The sequence below is a fragment of the Vipera ursinii genome (assembly GCF_947247035.1).
Source record: "Vipera ursinii genome assembly, chromosome: 3".
Classification (NCBI taxonomy): Eukaryota; Metazoa; Chordata; class Lepidosauria; order Squamata; family Viperidae; genus Vipera; species Vipera ursinii.
In genome coordinates this window covers 127,562,905-127,580,890 of record NC_139516.1, presented here as the reverse complement: position 1 = coordinate 127,580,890, position 17,986 = coordinate 127,562,905, and the positions used below count along the sequence as shown (strand labels likewise).

The following is a 17,986-nucleotide window of genomic DNA, read 5'->3' as shown; positions in this document are numbered from 1 at the left end:
TAATTAAAATAAGCATATTTTCCTTTCAGAGAATGCATGCTATGTATTTTGGTTTAAAATGTAAAGAAATATAAAGAAAATAGAGGTCCTTTCTATCAGAACCACAGAATAATAGAGCTGGGAGGTACCTTGGAGATCTTCTAGTCCAACTTCCTGCTCAATCAGGGAACCCAACCATTTCAGACAAGTGGCTTGTCCAGTCTCTTCTTAAAAACCTCTACAGTTATAAATTATTAGTTCAATATTAGTTCAATCAACCTTTAGGTTCTAACATGTGGATAATCATTACGGAAAAGTGATTATATAACTGTAAAAGTTGGTTGTATAACAGCTCAGATTTAAAATAAGACTGCAGCATTATTTTAAAACCTGGCAACATCAAAATATTGACCATAGTTGTCACAAGCCGCTGGTTTTTTTTACTCAGTGATTAACACGCATGACAGTGGGGAAACTATAGATTTCTGAATAAACTTCATTAATATTAACACAATGTGGCATGCCATACAAAAAAGAACACAGCAACCATCCCACAAATGCAGTGGTTGCATGCATTGAGCTACAATAACCTTATTTCCTCCCAGCAACTCCCCAAAGGCCTCAGCCCTGTCTTAAATCATCATCAAAACTCTTCTCAGGATACTCAGAAGTTTTACATCCCAAAACTGTGGTTTCTCCCACAAAGCTGGGCCGAGGAATAAAGAATCTAGTGATTCAAAAGGACATGAAATATAAAAGCACATAATGCATGATAGCCTGGAGTTCATGCAGGAGGAGCTGTTGAAATCCTCCCCGTTTGGGGGCTGAGTTACAGCCTGTCAACCTTTGAGCTGTTTTGTAATAAGCAAATTCTTTTGCTGCCTTTTCAGTGGAGCTGCACCAAGCACGGGGAAAGAAGCTGCAAGCATTCCCCAGCAGCAAGCAGACTGCCTTAAAGAAACCATTTTCAGCCCTCTGAAATTGGATTTAGCATTCTAGGTATGTTGGAATCAAATATGTTCCATTCTGTTGTTTTCTGGAGAAAGGTTAAAAGGGTAGCCGAAATGCTGATGCCTTACTTTTTCTGCCATATTGAAGAAAAGATAAACAAAAAGATATGGAAAAGCTACAGGGGAATTAGTTTCTTAAGACTGCCCAGGAAGATATTTGGCAGGATTCTGATCAAAAAGGTATGAGAGGTAACAACAAGCAAATTTGGGAAGTGCAATGGATTTCTGCTAGGCAGGAAGTGTGCAGAGTAGATTTTCTCTTTAGGAGATCATAACCAAATGTATGGAAGGGAGAAAGTTGATTGTGGGTTGGAAGCATATTTCTAGAATGTTTTGCACAGGTGAGTGAAACACAGCTACTGAGTGCAGTAAGATATAGAATGTGAGTAAAGGGTATGAGGTAAATTGAATGCTTAAGGGAGATTTAAATTAAGGTGTGTGATATTGCCTTGATATTGTAATGTATTTATGGATAACCATATAAAGTTATCAGAAATATGTTGGACTTCCGGTGGCGGCGCGGCGCCGAAGACAGCCTCTCCGGGCTGCCCGCGGCTCAGCTGAGTTATTTTCGCCCGAAACAGCGCCGATCAGCTGTTCGGGCGAATTTGAAGCCCCCTCCTCGGGAGAAGAGGAGGGGGTGAGCTCCCAGGTAGGGGTAGAGTTCTCCAGGGCCGCCTGAGCTTATGGCTTGGGCGGCTGAAGGATTGAACTCCCCCGTAGCCTGGGCTGCTCCCAGCTGGCCAGCGCCTCTGCTCCTGATTTCTTGGAGCAGAGCCAGGCGTCTGCGACCACCCCTGCCTGAAGGAATGACTATGGATTAAAGGAGCAGGCAGAGTGATACAAGAGGAAAAGGTGAAGAGGATTATTATATTTTACTCTCCAGCTTGATGGACTTTTTTGGATTATAAATCTGAAGTGAAAGTGCGTCACAATTGGTAAAAGATGGCGGCTAAACCACCCCCTAAAACTCTTTGGAGTGCTGGAACTTCTCCGGTGCAACAATCATTACTGCAGGCGCTGCATCCTCCTGATGTATTGACATCAAAGGACTTACAAGATGCTCTTGAAAAACACACCCAGGTAATTTTGGAATCAATTAATGATAGATTTGCACAGATGGAGGAGAAATAGGAGAAATTGGAGGAGAGAATGGAGGAGAGGATGGAACAGAAGTTCAGAGTGATGAAGGTAGACATCTTGTCTTCAGTGTGTAAAGTGGCTCGTTGTGTGGAAGAATTGGAGGAAAAGCTAGAAGATCTGACTCAAAAGAATGCTATATTAGAAGCAAAAGTATTGGAGAATGAAGATAAAATGGAAAAGGAACTGAGTCTTGCTCAATATTACCAGATGCAGTTTGCCATTAGAATTAGAGGCTTAAAGGAGAATATTAAGGAAGATCTAAAGCAGCTGGTTTCTGAGGCTTTCGAAGTAGTATTGAAACAGCCAGCATCTGAAATAAAAGGAGGCATGGATAAAGTGTTTCGTGTGAATTCATGGATTGCTGGACAGAGAAAGTTGCCTAGAGATGTGGTGGTATATTTTGCAAAAAGGGAAACTAGAGATGAAGTTATACGAGCTGCTTATGATACTAAAGTTGTGATTGCTAATCAAGAAGTTTTGGTCTTAAAAGAAATTCCTCCAAAGATTCTAAGGAGAAGGAAGGATTTTACATTTCTTGTGCAAGAGCTCAAGCAACGAGATATAAGGTTCAGATGGGAGATCCCAGTTGGGTTGATGGTGACGCACGAAGGTAAAAGGTACCGTCTGGTTACTGTGATGCAAGCGCGTGATTTCTACAATAATGTTTTAAATGCAACGCCATTAACACTTCTGGAAGCTGAAAAGGGATCTGGAGAAGGAGTGCATCAAGAGGCCGAAGATGGTCAGATAGAAGACAACGGTGTTGGAGGAGATCAAGATATAATCTCGTCAGATGATTCTATAGAACAGAGGGTGACGCGTGCTGCTGCAAAACGATCTAAGAAGAGAAAATAGCAGGATTTGCAGAAGTCTATGGAATTTCTACGACGTATTCATAGTCAAGTATGGGAGGTGGGAAAAGGTTTGGGTGTAGACGCAATATATTTTTATATGTGGTGGTTTTGTGGAAAGGGTGAGCTTTTTTGGATTAAAGTTTGGTGGAATATACAGAAGATTCTCAAATGGAGGTTAAAGTTTTGTTCGCAATCTTTTTTTTGTTTGGAATAATTATAGATGTGGCATTGGAAGAGGAACGGCCGATTATAGAAGAGTTGACTTTAAAGTTTTCTGATTTGGTTGAGGTGGCGAAGATTTTGGTTAATTTGAAAGATTATCTGTAAGAACGTTATATCATGGAATGGACAAAATGGATGGAGTCTATTTAGGATAAGTATAGGGTTGAGAAGTATTATGTAGCATTTGAATAACTCTTTTTTCCTTTTTTTTCTTTTTCTTTTTCTCTTTCTATCTTGGGGTTTTTTTCTTTTTTTTGTTTTTAATATATATTTAATACTATTAAGGTTTGTTTTATCCTATATAAGCTAGAGAGTGTTTCTTTTTTATTTTAGTTTTTTATATATATTTAATATTGCTAAGGTTTGTTTTATCCTATATAAGCTAGAGAGTGATGGATTTTAGAATTTATAGTTGTTAGTATATGGTTGTTTATGTTTGCTTTTTTTATATATATACCTTGTATTTAGCTCTGGGAAGTCGGGGGGGAGGGGGGGAGGGAGGGGGGGAGGAGGGAGGGGGGGAGGGGGGGAGGTAGGGGGGGAGGAGGGAGGGGGAAGGGGGGTTTTTTTAAAGGAAAATTGTATCTTAAAACTTTTCAATAAAAAGTTATCAGAAATATGTTAACAACAGGTATAAATAATTTGGATATGGATGATGCCTTTTTACTGGGGGAGAGAGATTTCAAATCATTTACAGTGAATGTTAGATAAAATGTGTGATACAGTGAGGACTATGGATTTGAAAGATAATATTACAAAGATCAAGAATGCGTGTGACAGGGGTAATAAAAAGAAAAAATCATGGGATATATAGAAACAGTGAAAATTTGAGCAAGACGTCAAATTTGTGAACCTTAATAGAACGTTTACTAAAGGTGGGGAAATGTTTAAAATGTGCAAATCCTGCTAGAAAGGTAATTGATAGCATATGGTTGCAAGGAATGAATGCTTGTCAAAAGAAGTGAAAATGGGTGAGCATATGAGTTTGCTTCTTTCTACTTTGTGATCATAAAAGGCAACATGTGAAAAATGTATTTTGAATATGGTAGGAATGGATTGCTGAAGAAGTGGATGTGATAAAACAAGAAGAAAGTGGGTCAGCATTAAATGCATGAAGATGGAATATGGACTGATGAAAAAGTGAGTGAACCATTCCAAAGAAGTATACTGAGAGATGATTTGTACAGATCAAAAAGGAACCAAACTTGAAAACAAAAAGGATAAGTGAATGGGTGGAGAAGAAGGAAAAGACTGAGAATGTAGGGCTTGTATGAAATTGATTCAGAAAGAGAAGCATGAGACATTTAAAGAATAAATGGGAATGGAGGGATGTGGCAAGAGCAAGGATAGTTTACAAAGTTAAGAAATAAAGAACACCCTCTTATTCTGATCATCTCATAAAAGATTCTTTGTCTAACTACTTAGAGAGTTTTACCCAGGCTAAATGATAGTAAAAATGAAGATCTTTAACAACATTTACCCTAAAAGGAAATAAAGTTCTTGTTATGTACTGGGCTCGGGTTGCTGGAGCAGCTAACGGCTCTCCAGCAACCCAGACTACAAGTCTCCAGTGCTGCTATTGGCTATCCCTAGGCGGCAATGGTTGCTTCAAACCTATTGGCTGCTGCCTAGGGGCTAGACTATATATTGTGGCTAGTTGCAGCCATTTCCCCGGTTCAGATTCTGCAAGCAATAAACATGAGTTTTCCTGAACTCACTTGCCTCGTCTTCATTCCTGCGCCCAAGAACCCGCTACACAACACTGGTGACGAAGGTGGGATCCTGCTTCCCTGAAAAAGAGCTGAAGTCTACGAGGGAAAGGCTGTGCACGCCGGAGGGAAAAGGCATTTTCCCCCCCCCTCTCTCAAGGTCGGCTAGCAAGCTACACTAGCAACCTCGTGCTCAGCGCACTCATTCCCTGAGCCTGGGAAGCAGGATTTGGAAGAAAATGCAGGAACCAGCAAGGCAGAATACCGAAGGTCGGGAGACTTCGAGAATTTGACGTGAAGCACCCAGAGGAATGGCCATCCTATTTGTCCCAGGTAGAAAACTACCTCCGGGCAAACCAGATCACGGAAGAAGGACTGAAGGCTGTCACGCTACTCTGCCTTTGCGGCCCAGCAACTTTTGATTTGGCCGAGAACCTCTTTGCTCTGACACCAATAGAATTGGTCTCCTACGCAGACCTCAGAAAGAAGCTAACCGAACATTTCCAGCCCAAGATGTCTGAAATGGCTTGAAGGTTCAAGTTTGACCAGAGAGTGCAGCAACCCGGTGAATCAGCTTCAGAATTCATCGCGGGCCTGAGGCAGGCCGCTTGCCTATACAAATTTTCAAACTTAGAAGACAGACTATGAGACCGGCTCGTCTGTGGCCTACGGAACCAAACGCTTCAACAGAGACTCTTTGCCAGACTGAACTTAACATTTTCAGAAGCACAAGACGAAGTAATGGCCACCGAAGCCACCGGGAGTGCAGTTCAAACAGTACAGCCCGCCAAAACGACAAAGCATGAAGAAACGGTCCACCACGAGGACGCCAAACACACCGAAGAATCTTCCGAGGAAGAAGAGCCTGAAATCAACAGACTCCAAAAGCAACCCAACGCGCAACACCACAACAGCCAGCAGCAAGAGAACACTTACAAGGCAGTTCTCTTACCTAGATGTAAAGTGTGCAGCGACAACCATTTTCGCACCAATTGCAGATTCCGATCAGCCACGTGCAGAGCTTCTGGAAGGACAGGCCACATCGCAGCGGTTTGCAGAGCCTGCCAGAGAGACCGGCCACCCAACACCTGTCAGAAGAACCGACTAGGAGAGGTACTGGAGCCCAGGGTCTGGTTAGTGTGGGGTTTTTCAGAAGCCGTAGAAGCGTGTGCCGCACCGGGGCCCAACACCCCCTCAAACCTAAACTCAGACTCTTGGTAGAGCTACAAGGAGTTCCATGTAAGATGGAATTGGACTTTGGCTTTGCAGTCTCCATTATTTCTCAAGACACTTTTAACTTCGTGTGTAGGTGCAGTAACAATTGGGCCAAACTAAGGCCCTCAGACATAATCCTAACTGGCTTTCAAAATGCTCAAGTTAAAGTTAAGGGAGAAGCCACTTTGACGGTAAATTTTAAGGGGTATTATGGGCACCTGGATGTCATAGTAGTAGGGGACCAGAGAACGAGTCTCATTGGACTCGATTGGTTTGATGCCTTAGGTATTCAGATTACTGGTATCAACCGGACACAAACTACAGACCTCACATCAGTGTGTGAGGACTATGCAGATGTTTTTGATTCAGCCCTAGGAACATACACAGGCCTGCCTATATCATTTAAGCTAGATCCCAATGTAGTTCCAATCAGGGTTAAGCCTCGTAGGGTCCCCTTTGCCTTAAAACATAGAATTGATTCAGCAATTGATAAGCTTGTAGAACAGGGCGTTTTACAGCCTGTTGATGGTGGGGAGTGGGAAACTCCTATAGTCACTCCACTTAAAGCCAACGGGGAAATTCGCATTTGCACTGACTATAAATGCACTCTAAATAAAGCCCTCAAGCAACACGCTTACCCGGTCCCAGTGGTCAACCTCATTTTAGCCTTCTTGCAAGGGGGTACTATTTTTGCTAAACTTGATTTAGCACAGGCCTATCAGCAATTGCCGGGTGATGAGGCCACAGCTGTGGCTCAGACGATCGAGACTCACAGGGGGGCTTTCAAAGTTAAATGCTTACAGTTTGGAGTCAGTGTTGCACCTGGCATTTTCCAGAGGATCATGGAGCGTACACTTAAGGGTATTCAGGGCATCTGCCCTTATTTTGATGATGTTCTTATTGCAGGGGAATCCCCAGAAGTGCTAGCCTGTAGGCTCAAGGCTGTTTTGCAGAGGCTTCGTGAAGCAGGCCTCAAATTAAAAAAGAACAAGTGTAGTATTGGGGTTCCTTTAACAGAATTCCTGGGTTTCCGAATTGATGCTAATGGCATTCACCCTGCTGATTCTAAAGTGAAGGACATTAAAATGGCTCCTAAGCCCAAATCCAAAGGAGAGCTACAAGCATTCTTGGGCCTCCTAAACTTCTATCACACATTTCTACCTCATAAGGTCGCACTAGCAGAGACACTCCACAGACTTCTAGATAAGAAAGCTCCATGGAAATGAACTAACTTACATGAAAAAAGTTTCCAGGACTTAAAAGCACTATTGTCAGAAATGTCCACTGTAACTTACTACAAAGAGTCTAAACCAGTATGTCTTGCATGCGATGCATCTCCCTATGGTGTGGGGGCAGTTTTAAGTCATGTAGAAAAAAATGGAACACAGGTTCCTATAGCATTTTACTCAAGGACATTGTCCTCTGCTGAGTGCAACTATGCTCAGATTGACAAAGAGGCCCTAGCCACCGTTGCTGAAATAAAAAAATTCCATGACTATTTATATGGCAGGGACTTCACAGTCTTTACAGACCACAAACCTCTGTTGGGACTTTTCACAACAGAAAAACAAACCCCCCACATACTATCTCCAAGAATGCTGAGATGGTCTATTTTTCTATCTGCATACACTTTTAAATTGATTCACAAACCGGGTAAATAAATGGGCCATGCTGATGGCCTCAGCAGACTACCACTGCCACTATTGGAACCAGATCTGGCTCCAGCCGCTAGAATACTGTCCATACAGGACCTACCTGAATTCCCCCTCCATGCAGGGGACATTGCTGCTGAAACTGCCACAGATAGAACACTTAGTATTGTCATGGGTATACATGGGCTGGTTGGATAAAAGCCCAGGTTCTGAATTTCAGAACTATTTTGTCAGAAGGCATGAGTTATCCGCCCACAAGGGGTGCATTTTATGGGGAAACAGAGTCATAATTCCCACTTCCCTAAGAGACAGGGTTTTACAGTTATTACATGAAGGCCATCCAGGCATTGTCAGAATGAAAGCTTTAGCTAGAAGCTACTTTTGGAGGCCTTGCCTTGATAAGGACATTGAGGCACAAGTCCATAGTTGTTATACATGCCAGCAAAAGGCCTGAAATGCCACAGGCTCCAGTTCACAGGTGGGATGAAACGCATACTCCCTGGTCTAGGATTCACATAGACTATGCTAGACCCTTTCAAGGACAGCTCTTCCTTATAGTAGTGGATAGCCACTCCAAATGGCTGGAAGTAATTCCAGTTCCTAACATGACTACTGCTAGGACCATCCAGGTGCTGAGAAAACTTTTTGCCACACATGGGCTGCCAGCTGTCTTAGTTTCAAACAATGGGGCCCAATTCACTGCTGCTGAATTTCAGGCCTTCCTTAGAGCTAATCTCATCAGACATGCAACGTCTGCACCTTTTCATCTGTCTTCTAATGGTCAAGCTGAACGCATGGTGAGGACAACGAAGGAATCACTCAAGCGCATTGTTACAGGTGACTGGCATCACAGATTGGCAGATTTTCTTTTCTGCCAGCATTCTACGCCCTGCACTGCTACAGGCAAAAGTCCTGCAGAACTACGTTGGGGGAGGCGATGGATCACTAAACTGGACAGGTTGCATTGCCTCTCAACCAAAACTCCCGAGGGGGCTGCACATGGGTGATTGGGTTTGGGCCAGGAACTATGGTTATGGGAATCTGTGGGTTCCTGGTCAAATTACCAAAGCATCCGGACCCCTGTCTTATGAAGTGGGGTTGGAGAGAGGGCGAGTTGTCAGACGCCACATTGATCAACTCAGAAAACGGTTTCCAGAATGGTCACTAAATAAGGACTGTGTCATAAGTCCCTCCCAAGGTCCTCAAACTTTCAGCCAAGCCAGTCCTCACATGGACTCTCAGGACTTTTCCTTCATAACTGAGGAGGAACCAGAGGGAGAAGTGGGGAGTCCAGGAATGCAACATGGATCCCCTGAAGGAGCAAGCCAACCGGACTTCACCAACCGCTGTGCCTACTCTGCTGATCAGTCTGACTCTGGGGTGGGCCAACCTGGAGAGCATCTAATCCCCTTGACTCAGGAGCACCAAGGGACACAGGTCTACCCAGCCCACTGGGTAAGCTGGTAGACCACAAAGTGAGTAGAACTCTGAGACATTCCACTAGGGCACACAAGCCTCCTTCATTTCTTGCTGATTACATTGTAAAATAAAGAGCTATAATATTGTTTTATTGCAGCTTGCCACTGTACTACAGAAACTAGCGTTATGTTAACTGTCTGGCGTACTGTCAATGAAGGCATATTCATTCAGGTGCTATGATGTAACTGTCTAGTGTGCTGTCAATGAAGCCTATTCATTCAGATGTTGTTTAATAACATTGTAACCTATATGGGTTTTTTTCTATTACTATTATTTAAGTTTGTTTTGATAATGAGTCTTGATAATTGCATTAAGACTAACTTGTGTTAATATTGTCTCATCTAAGAGGGGAGGGGTGTTATGTACTGGGCTCATTGGTAATACCACGTGGGTTGCTGGAGCAGCTAACGGCTCTCCAGCAACCCAGACTACAAGTCTCCAGTGCTGCTATTGGCTATCCCTAGGTGGCAATGGTTGCTTCAAACCTATTGGCTGCCGCCTAGGGGCTAGACTATATATTGCGGCTAGTTGCAGCCATTTCCTCGGTTCAGATTCTGCAAGCAATAAACATGAGCTTTCCTGAACTCACTTGCCTCGTCTTCATTCCTGCGCCCAAGAACCCGCTACACAACAGTTCTGAAGAAATATAAATGAGACTAATGATAAATTAGCCAGCAGCAAATTTTCAAAGAAACAAGTCAGGTAGAATGGGGATTCATAATAAAATTCTACATAATTTGATTGAAAGCTTTGAGATGGAAACTGTTGCAGGTAAGACTGAATTGGGGACCAAAAACTAAAAGACTTCACCTGTTAACATTACATAATTTAATAGCAAGTGAGAATGAGATACTTCTGTTACAGCTGGAGGATTTAATGTTTGCATTGGCCTTTTGGGCCTGAGCAACTTTGGAGAAAAACATTGAAAAGGGAACTCCTGAATTTCCATCCTATTTGTGACTTACAGTACAAGTTTTCTCTCCAGGCTCAAGATGAGGTTTGTTTTGTCTACTCAAGCAAGACACTATACTAGAGTATTTCAGGCTTCAAAATGTATTCTAGGTTTGCAAAGCCAGGTCAAGGAAACATAGATATGCTCAGCAACATTCTATAGGCAAAAGCCCTAAAGGCAAATCAATGTATAGGAAAAACAAAGGTCATCAATGTATAGGGATATGATTACTACAAGAAAACCCAAAGTCAAAGGTAAGTGGGTCTGATTTGTGTTATGAAAAACCTTTGAATAACAGTCAAGCTCACTTCTTCCATGTGGTTCTGACAAAGTATATAATGAAAAACTACTTCCTCTAGATGCATATTTCCTATTAGAGTTTGTACTCTATGTCTAGGTGCTCCAATCTATAATAACTATTAATATTAAAACTGCTTAAGATCTTCCACTGCACAGCCTTCAAGAGTCTGACATGCCTGGTAAGTTGAGAGCTAAAAGTGGACCCTTAGATATTTAAAAGTCTTCACCTTGTTCTCACATGGAAGCAGGTGACTGTCCATTTATGCCGAGAGTTTCTTAGTAGAAGCAGCAGTTTTGTTTTAAGCTGTGCAGAGGTGATCATATTTCTCTATCTCTACCTCTCTATATAGTTTAGTCAACAAATATAAACCTTCACAAAACTCAGCTTCTATCTGCATTTCTAACAGATAGCTTTTTTTAAAAAAAATCCTACCCTGATTGTGGCATCCTTCACTTAATTTTCTTCACACAATATCCAGAAATGATAAATCTTGATCTGTCTCTTTTTCATTCACTCAACATATATCTTGTATTACCATAATCACATGTGACTCCAAGATGATAGTAAGATGCAATTGAAAAATAAATCAGGTTTTCGATGTTTGCTTTGCTTTGGATGTTTAATCCTAAATACATTACTGTAGCTATTAAGTTATTGGTAAATTAGTGTAATCATCTGTCTCAGGACTTATGTGTAGTTCCATTTTTAAACCTGTAAATTACAGAATATATGCATGCACCCGTCATCTGCAAAGAATAGGATCTACAAGACATGCTAAAGAATTGCCTCCCAGATGTTCCTTTATATTTTACAGATGGCAGATAAGCCTAAATTTTGTCCTTGTGACCTTGGAGATGTGTTTGATTATCAACCACTTGGACAAGAAGTGTCAATTGAGCATATTAAGGCCTATGTGAAGAAGCCCTCTTTCCAGACTGATGCAGCTGTAATTGTGATTCATGATATATTTGGATGGCAACTCCCAAATACTAGATATATTGCTGATTTGGTTGCTTCCAATGGATACATGTAAGAAATGAAGTTTATTTTTTCTCCATTATATTCTTTTTTCCTTTATGTAGTTGTGATTCTTAAATCAAGGTGCCTTCTAATTTATTCATTTATATGTAGTTTATTTATTTATTTATTTATTTATTTATTTATTTATTTTATTATATTTATATACCGCCCTTTCCTGAAGGACTCAGGGCGGTTTACAGGGTGATTAAAACAAAAAATACAAAAGTTAAAAAGAATTAAAAAATTATATCAATCCCTGAACAAATAAAAACCGCAGTTAAAATTAAAATTAAAATTCTCAGCCTGGGCCAGAGAGCTCGAAGAGACAGGTCTTCAGGTCCCGGTGGAATGAACGGAGGTTGGGGGCAGTCCTAAGCTCCACTGGCAGCTGGTTCCAAAGGGCAGGCGCACCCACTGAGAAGGCCCTCCCCCTGGGTGTTATCCGCCGACAATCTTTTACCGGCGGCACCATGAGAAGACCCTTCCTGTGGGAGCGCACTGGATGAAGGGAGCTTGATGCCAGCAGCAGGTGTTCCCTCAGATATCCCGGACCCTCGCCATTTAGGGCTTTATAGGTCATCACCAGCACCTTGAATCTCACCCGGAGGGCAACCGGGAGCCAATACAGCTCGCGGAGTAGAGGTGTTACATGGGAGTATCGGGAAACCCCCATCACAACTCATGCGGCTGCATTCTGCACCAGCTGAAGCCTCCGAGTGGTCCTCAAGGGCATCCCCATGTAGAGAGCGTTGCAGTAGTCTAAACGGTAGGTCATGAGTGCATGAGTTTATATGTCCAAGCTTATATATGTGTAATGGAAAAGATATGTAGAATTACAGCACAGCGTATGAAATACATCATAACAATAATTTGTATATTAATTTACCTGGAGCTGATTTACCTGGTGAATAATAATAATAATAATAATAATAATAATAATAATAATAATAATGATGATGATGATGATGATGATGTTGTTGTTGTTGTTGTTGATGCTGGAAGGGACCTTTTCAGACAAATAGTTGTCCAGTCTCTTCTTAAAAACTTCCAGTGTTGGAGCATTCACCACTTCTGGAGGCAGGTTGTTCCACTGATTAATTGTTCTAACTGTCAGGAAGTTTCTCCTTAGTTCTAGGTTGTTTCTCTCTTTGATTAGTTTCCATCTGTTGCTTCTTGTCCTGCCTTCAGGTGCTTTGGAGAATAGCCTGACTCCCTCTTCTTTGTTGCAACCCCCGAGATATCGAAACACTGCTATCATGTCACCCATAGTCCTTCTCTTCATTAAACTATAAAATAAAGCCTATTTGGAAATGGCCAATAACTTGATTGATTGACTGATTATCAGTTATCAATTCACTAAGCTAATATTTAGATGCAAAGGGCAACTAATACTATACATGACAACTTATATAGGATATGCATTCACATTTGCATTTAGAACCAGGTAGCTACATATATCCACCCTGGCATTTTATCTGTTGGTTATCCTGTTCCTCTAGGAGACCTATTTTTCACTATAGTATGCACGATAGTGAAATCAAGAAAGTTGCTGACATACAGTAGGTTAGTTATGCAACTTATAGCCATGCATCAGCATTCATACAGATCAACCTAATGACAATAATATAGTTTCTGCTTCTATCATGAAAGCATGTTGTGAATATGGGGTTAGGCTTTATTTATTTATTTGCTAGTCATTTAAGAACTCTGATTGTTTAAGACAGGTTATTGTTCCTTTCTCCCAATGAATCTTTGTAAAAGGGAGGGAATTATCTGTGTTATAGTTGACTATTAAATAAGAAAGGTTTTAACCAATTATTTTGTATTTATTTTTGTGCAGTACAATTTGTCCAGACTTTTTTAAGGGAGGAGAACCTTGGAAACCATCTGATGATATATCTCAATTAAAAGAATGGCTAAAAACACGAGATCCCAAAAATATAGATAAGTAAGTTTTTATCTTGAAAGGTATTTACTTTTTCTTCTCTCTCTCTCTCTCTCTCCCTCCCTCCCTCTCTCCCTCCGTCTCTCTCTCTCTCTCTCTCTCTCTCTGTGTGTGTGTTTGTGTGTGTGTGTTTGTGTGTGTAGGATATATAGGGGGCAGGCAAGCAGCTGACCCCACTTGATTCTAAATAATATATCCCATTATTGAAACCATTTAGCCATTATATAGAGGAGATAGGTGACAAAATAAATAAATACATTTCTATCAAACACACACACACACACACACACACCCTCTTCAGATCCTGCAGATTTTAATATATCTTACCAGTATCCTCTACACTTTTTCCAGTCAGTTTCAGCAAACTGTTCTGAAAAATAGTGTTTAAAAATGGTTAAGGTGCTGGCCTAGAAAGCAGGAGACTATGAGTTCTAAGCCTCCCTTAGGCATGAAAGCTGGCTGGGTGACTTGGGGCCAGTCACCTTCTCAGCCCAACCCACCTCATAGCCAATCCATCTCATCTCACCAGCTAGCTGGCTAGATGGATGGATGGATAGATAGATTATAGATGATGTAATAATACCAAAACCAACTGAAGCATCACTTAAATACCATTGGCACTGACAAAATCCCCATCAGTCAATTGCAAAAGGTTGGCTATATTGAAGCTTGTTCCAAAGAAACAGTTGGCACAAGTATTAAAAACTGCAAATAGTGTAATATCAAATATAAGAACCAGCTCATTGCAATAAACAAACCATTGATGTATAGCACAACTGCAAATATAACTGAAGATCTTGGATGCAAAATCAACAAAAAAAGGTAAATAGTGCATTACCAAAATGAAAGATCAGGTTGGAAAATAAGATCAACATGCTAAGATCAGATTTAAGCAAGCTAGAACAGATAAAAGAAGTAGAACAAGAAAGCCAAAAAATAGCTTATCAACAAATGTCACTAAAGACAAGAAGGTTCAAGGGACCACTGGGAAATAATAAAGCAGCAAATAGCAATTGTAGTCAAGAAAATCAGATATGAAGCTCAAGCTGCACACTACAGACAGAATCTCCCGTTTCAGTTATATCAGAAACGTTTCTACCAATCCATCAATGGAGAGAAAGAATTGAAGAAAATCACAAAATATAAAGATCTGAAAATAGAAGTAAAATAACTGTGGCAAAAGAAAGCAAAAATAGTACCAGTAATAATGGGTATATTTGGTAAAATCCTAAAACAGCTGAAGTATCACTTGAACATCATCAGCATTGGTAAAATCCCCATCAATCAACTGTAAAAGAGAATTGTGCTTGGAAGACCTTACATCAGTACCATCAAGCAACAACATCGGGCTATCCATGATGGGAAGATCTCGATAGGTAGATAAAAATGCCAAATCCCATATAAATATTTGGTTAACTGTAGTCTTGTATTGTCTTGTATTATGCTAATTCATGTTAATGTGTTTTCCCCCTCTCAAGATTACTATTTTTCTGGTTGATTTCTTTGCTGACTTACTTTTTGTACTTTAGGGAAATTGATGTAGTCTTGAGATATTTGAAGGAAGAATGTTATGTGTCAAGGATAGGCGTCATTGGCTTCTGTTGGGGTGGATCTGCTGTACATCATCTGATGTTGAACTATTGTATATTTACTGCAGGCGTGTCCCTCTATGGTATGTGTTTAATGCAATGGAAGCTGTGTAGATTATCATTTTCAAGAGAGAGATAAAGTAGTGGCCAAAATTGTGGAAACCTTTTTGGAAAAGGTAACAGTAGAAATGCCACTTTTGGTTAAGTTTCCACCAATTTTTCTTCGAATTTCTTTATAACTATAGCCTTGTTCACTATTTTATATCGCTTTCTGGGCAATCAGTCAACTCTTTGCACCATTACTTTAATTTTTATTATGTTTTACAAGCTCACTAAATGAAAGGACACAAAAAACCCCAACCAACTTGATAGCGATCACATAACACACTGACAAATGTCCTCCTCTCAGCTTCAATACAATAACTGAATCCTACTGTGATCTGATTGGCTCATTGCCAAAACAAGATGACACCTGATTGGCTCTCTAAACAACTCATGCTCATTGGCTACAATCAGATGAAGGAAAGCTACCTGATATCAACCTAAGCAAGTTGTGCTTCCTTTTTCTGGTTATTTGGCTATAACTTTTCATAGAACACAGTACAGATAATTGAACAACTTTGTTGCATTACATTCTTGATTAAATTATCTTTCCATTGATATATAATTTTATGGTACTACTGCCAAAAAAGTGGTGTTATTAGCCATCAAACCTCAAAAATACACTTTTTCCAAAAGGTTTCCACAATTTGGGCCATTACTGTAATAGAAAAAATAGGTGATACAAATAGTTTGGATATGGTTCTCTGAAAAATCTTTTAGGGAATATAACCATTTCCATATTAGAAATTTCGGGTGTTTTTGGATGATTCAGCCATCATTTTAGTAATATATCACTAATGAAAATAAGACATTACCACAGATGCAACAAGCCACTGTAATTAGTAAGTATGGAAATGCCCCCAATCCTGTTAATTTAAAGCGCAAAATTATTGGCATAGTCAATGTTCATATTCTAAGGTAGCGGTCTTCAAACTCGGCCCTTTTATGACTCATGGACTTCAACTCCCAGAATTCCTCAGCCAGACATGCTAGCTGAGGAATTCTGGGAGTTGAAGTCCATGAGTCATAAAAGGGCGGAGTTTGAAGACCCCTGTTCTAAGGCAAGCAGTAATTGAATATCGATCCCAAGTCCTTTCATATCCCGCTTTTTACTCTGACAAGGACATTATGCTGGCCTAGACTAATGGACAATTTTTACTATGATATTTTAGGGCTCTTCATATAGGCAACTTTTTTTCAAGTCTATATCTACAGAAGAGTAACTGAAACAAATACTGTAAATGGCTAATTTGTGGATAATATCTCTTAATTTGAACTGTTTGTATGATATAAAAGGGTTTTTTGATGCCATTCAGTACTAATATATTTAGTTTTTAATATAGCTTTTTGTCAAATATATTTTAGGATCTGTCAGGTTAATGGAGGACAATTTCAACCTGAAAAATCCCACATTTTTCATTGTTGCAGAGAAGGATGAGTACGTTCCTCTTGACCAGGTAAGATTTTGTTCTGGATAGTGAATTTAGAATCACATCTCATATGTACAAATAGTATAACAATCAAATATATCAGTGGGAATTGGTTTATAATTCTCCCCTTTATGGAGTTCAGGCTATTCTGAATGGATGCAGTTAATGATTCTTTCAGATACCTGAGTGACACAAAACATGCCTAAAACATACCATTATTGTAAAATGTTCCAGCAATTTCCCCCTTTTTAAAAGAGCCACTCTTCAACAAGGGGTCTGGAAAGAAAGATTGTTCTTCTAAAAGATTTAGGTTGTTTTGGGACTCAGAGCTAACCCTGTGAGAATCTGCTTCATGAGAGGGAAATGTTGCTTTGTGAATTCAGAAATAGTAATAATGTTTGGGATTAATGTGAGAAGGCAAATTAAGCCATTCTTGCAATCCTGGTGCAAATCTTAAAATAGCATTATGAATCACAAGATTTTTCATATTTTTATGATTTAGAATTTTTAAAATTAATACAGGACAAAACTTGAATTGGCTGAGCTTAACTAGGCATATCACAAAGTAATCATGCAACTATATTGGTATACTTTACCAGAATAATTGGTTTCTAGGACTCTGTCCACCGTCTTGGCTCTTTAGCTACACACTCTTTGTGTGGCCATGTATACCCATTTTAATCATCAAAACCTGTTGTATTGTTTTTAATAACCTTGTGAACCGCCCTGAGTCCTACAGGGGAAGGGTGTTATATAAATCGAATAAATAAATAAATAAAACATATAGTTCATCCTATAGAATTTGAATCCCAAAATACTGAATTGCAATAAATTTCTATTTAATTACTGTACCTGTAAAGATCAGGATATCACAGGAAGTATCTAGGTTGAGGACGTAAGTGTCTTAAAATTCCCAATGAGATGAGAGAAGATAAGGAGGCTCTGGATATGAATAAGATGAACATGGTTTCACACAATAATAAAAGGGAGTTTTCTGTTACAGTATATTCAGCTAACAAAGAAGTTGAAAAAGGAATGCAAAGTTGACTTTGAAGTGAAAATATATCCTGGGCAGACACATGGCTTTGTACACCGCAAGAGAGAAGATATTAATCCTCAAGATAAACCTTACATTGAAGAAGCGAGGAGGGACATGTTAGCTTGGCTGTGTAAATATATTTAGTAATAGGTGTACTAAGTAAAAATGTGAGAGTTTTCATTAGTGGAAAGAAGTAATGCTAAATGAATCTTTTAATACCAAAATGTAAGCTGTGATTACTTAAATGCATAATTTTCTTCACTATAAGCAAATGTCTACAGCAATAATGAGTCTCAGTTGCTGCTTGGAACAAGCTCTTCCCTTAAACCGTATACCTGCCAGTAT

The 17,986-nt window shown here is 40.0% G+C and overlaps 1 protein-coding gene across 1 annotated transcript; it reads left to right on the top strand.

Annotated features, from left to right (window-relative positions):
• Positions 1-11,330: 11,330 nt before the first annotated feature.
• LOC310639027 (carboxymethylenebutenolidase homolog) lies at positions 11,331-17,785 on the top strand (the record flags this gene model as incomplete). The annotated part of the gene is made up of 5 exons (XM_083360390.1): positions 11,331-11,545; positions 13,377-13,484; positions 15,011-15,153; positions 16,538-16,629; positions 17,606-17,785. 5 exons carry the CDS (start codon positions 11,331-11,333, stop codon positions 17,783-17,785), a joined length of 738 nt encoding a protein of 245 aa, XP_083216516.1.
• Between the last annotated feature and the right edge of the window lie 201 nt (positions 17,786-17,986).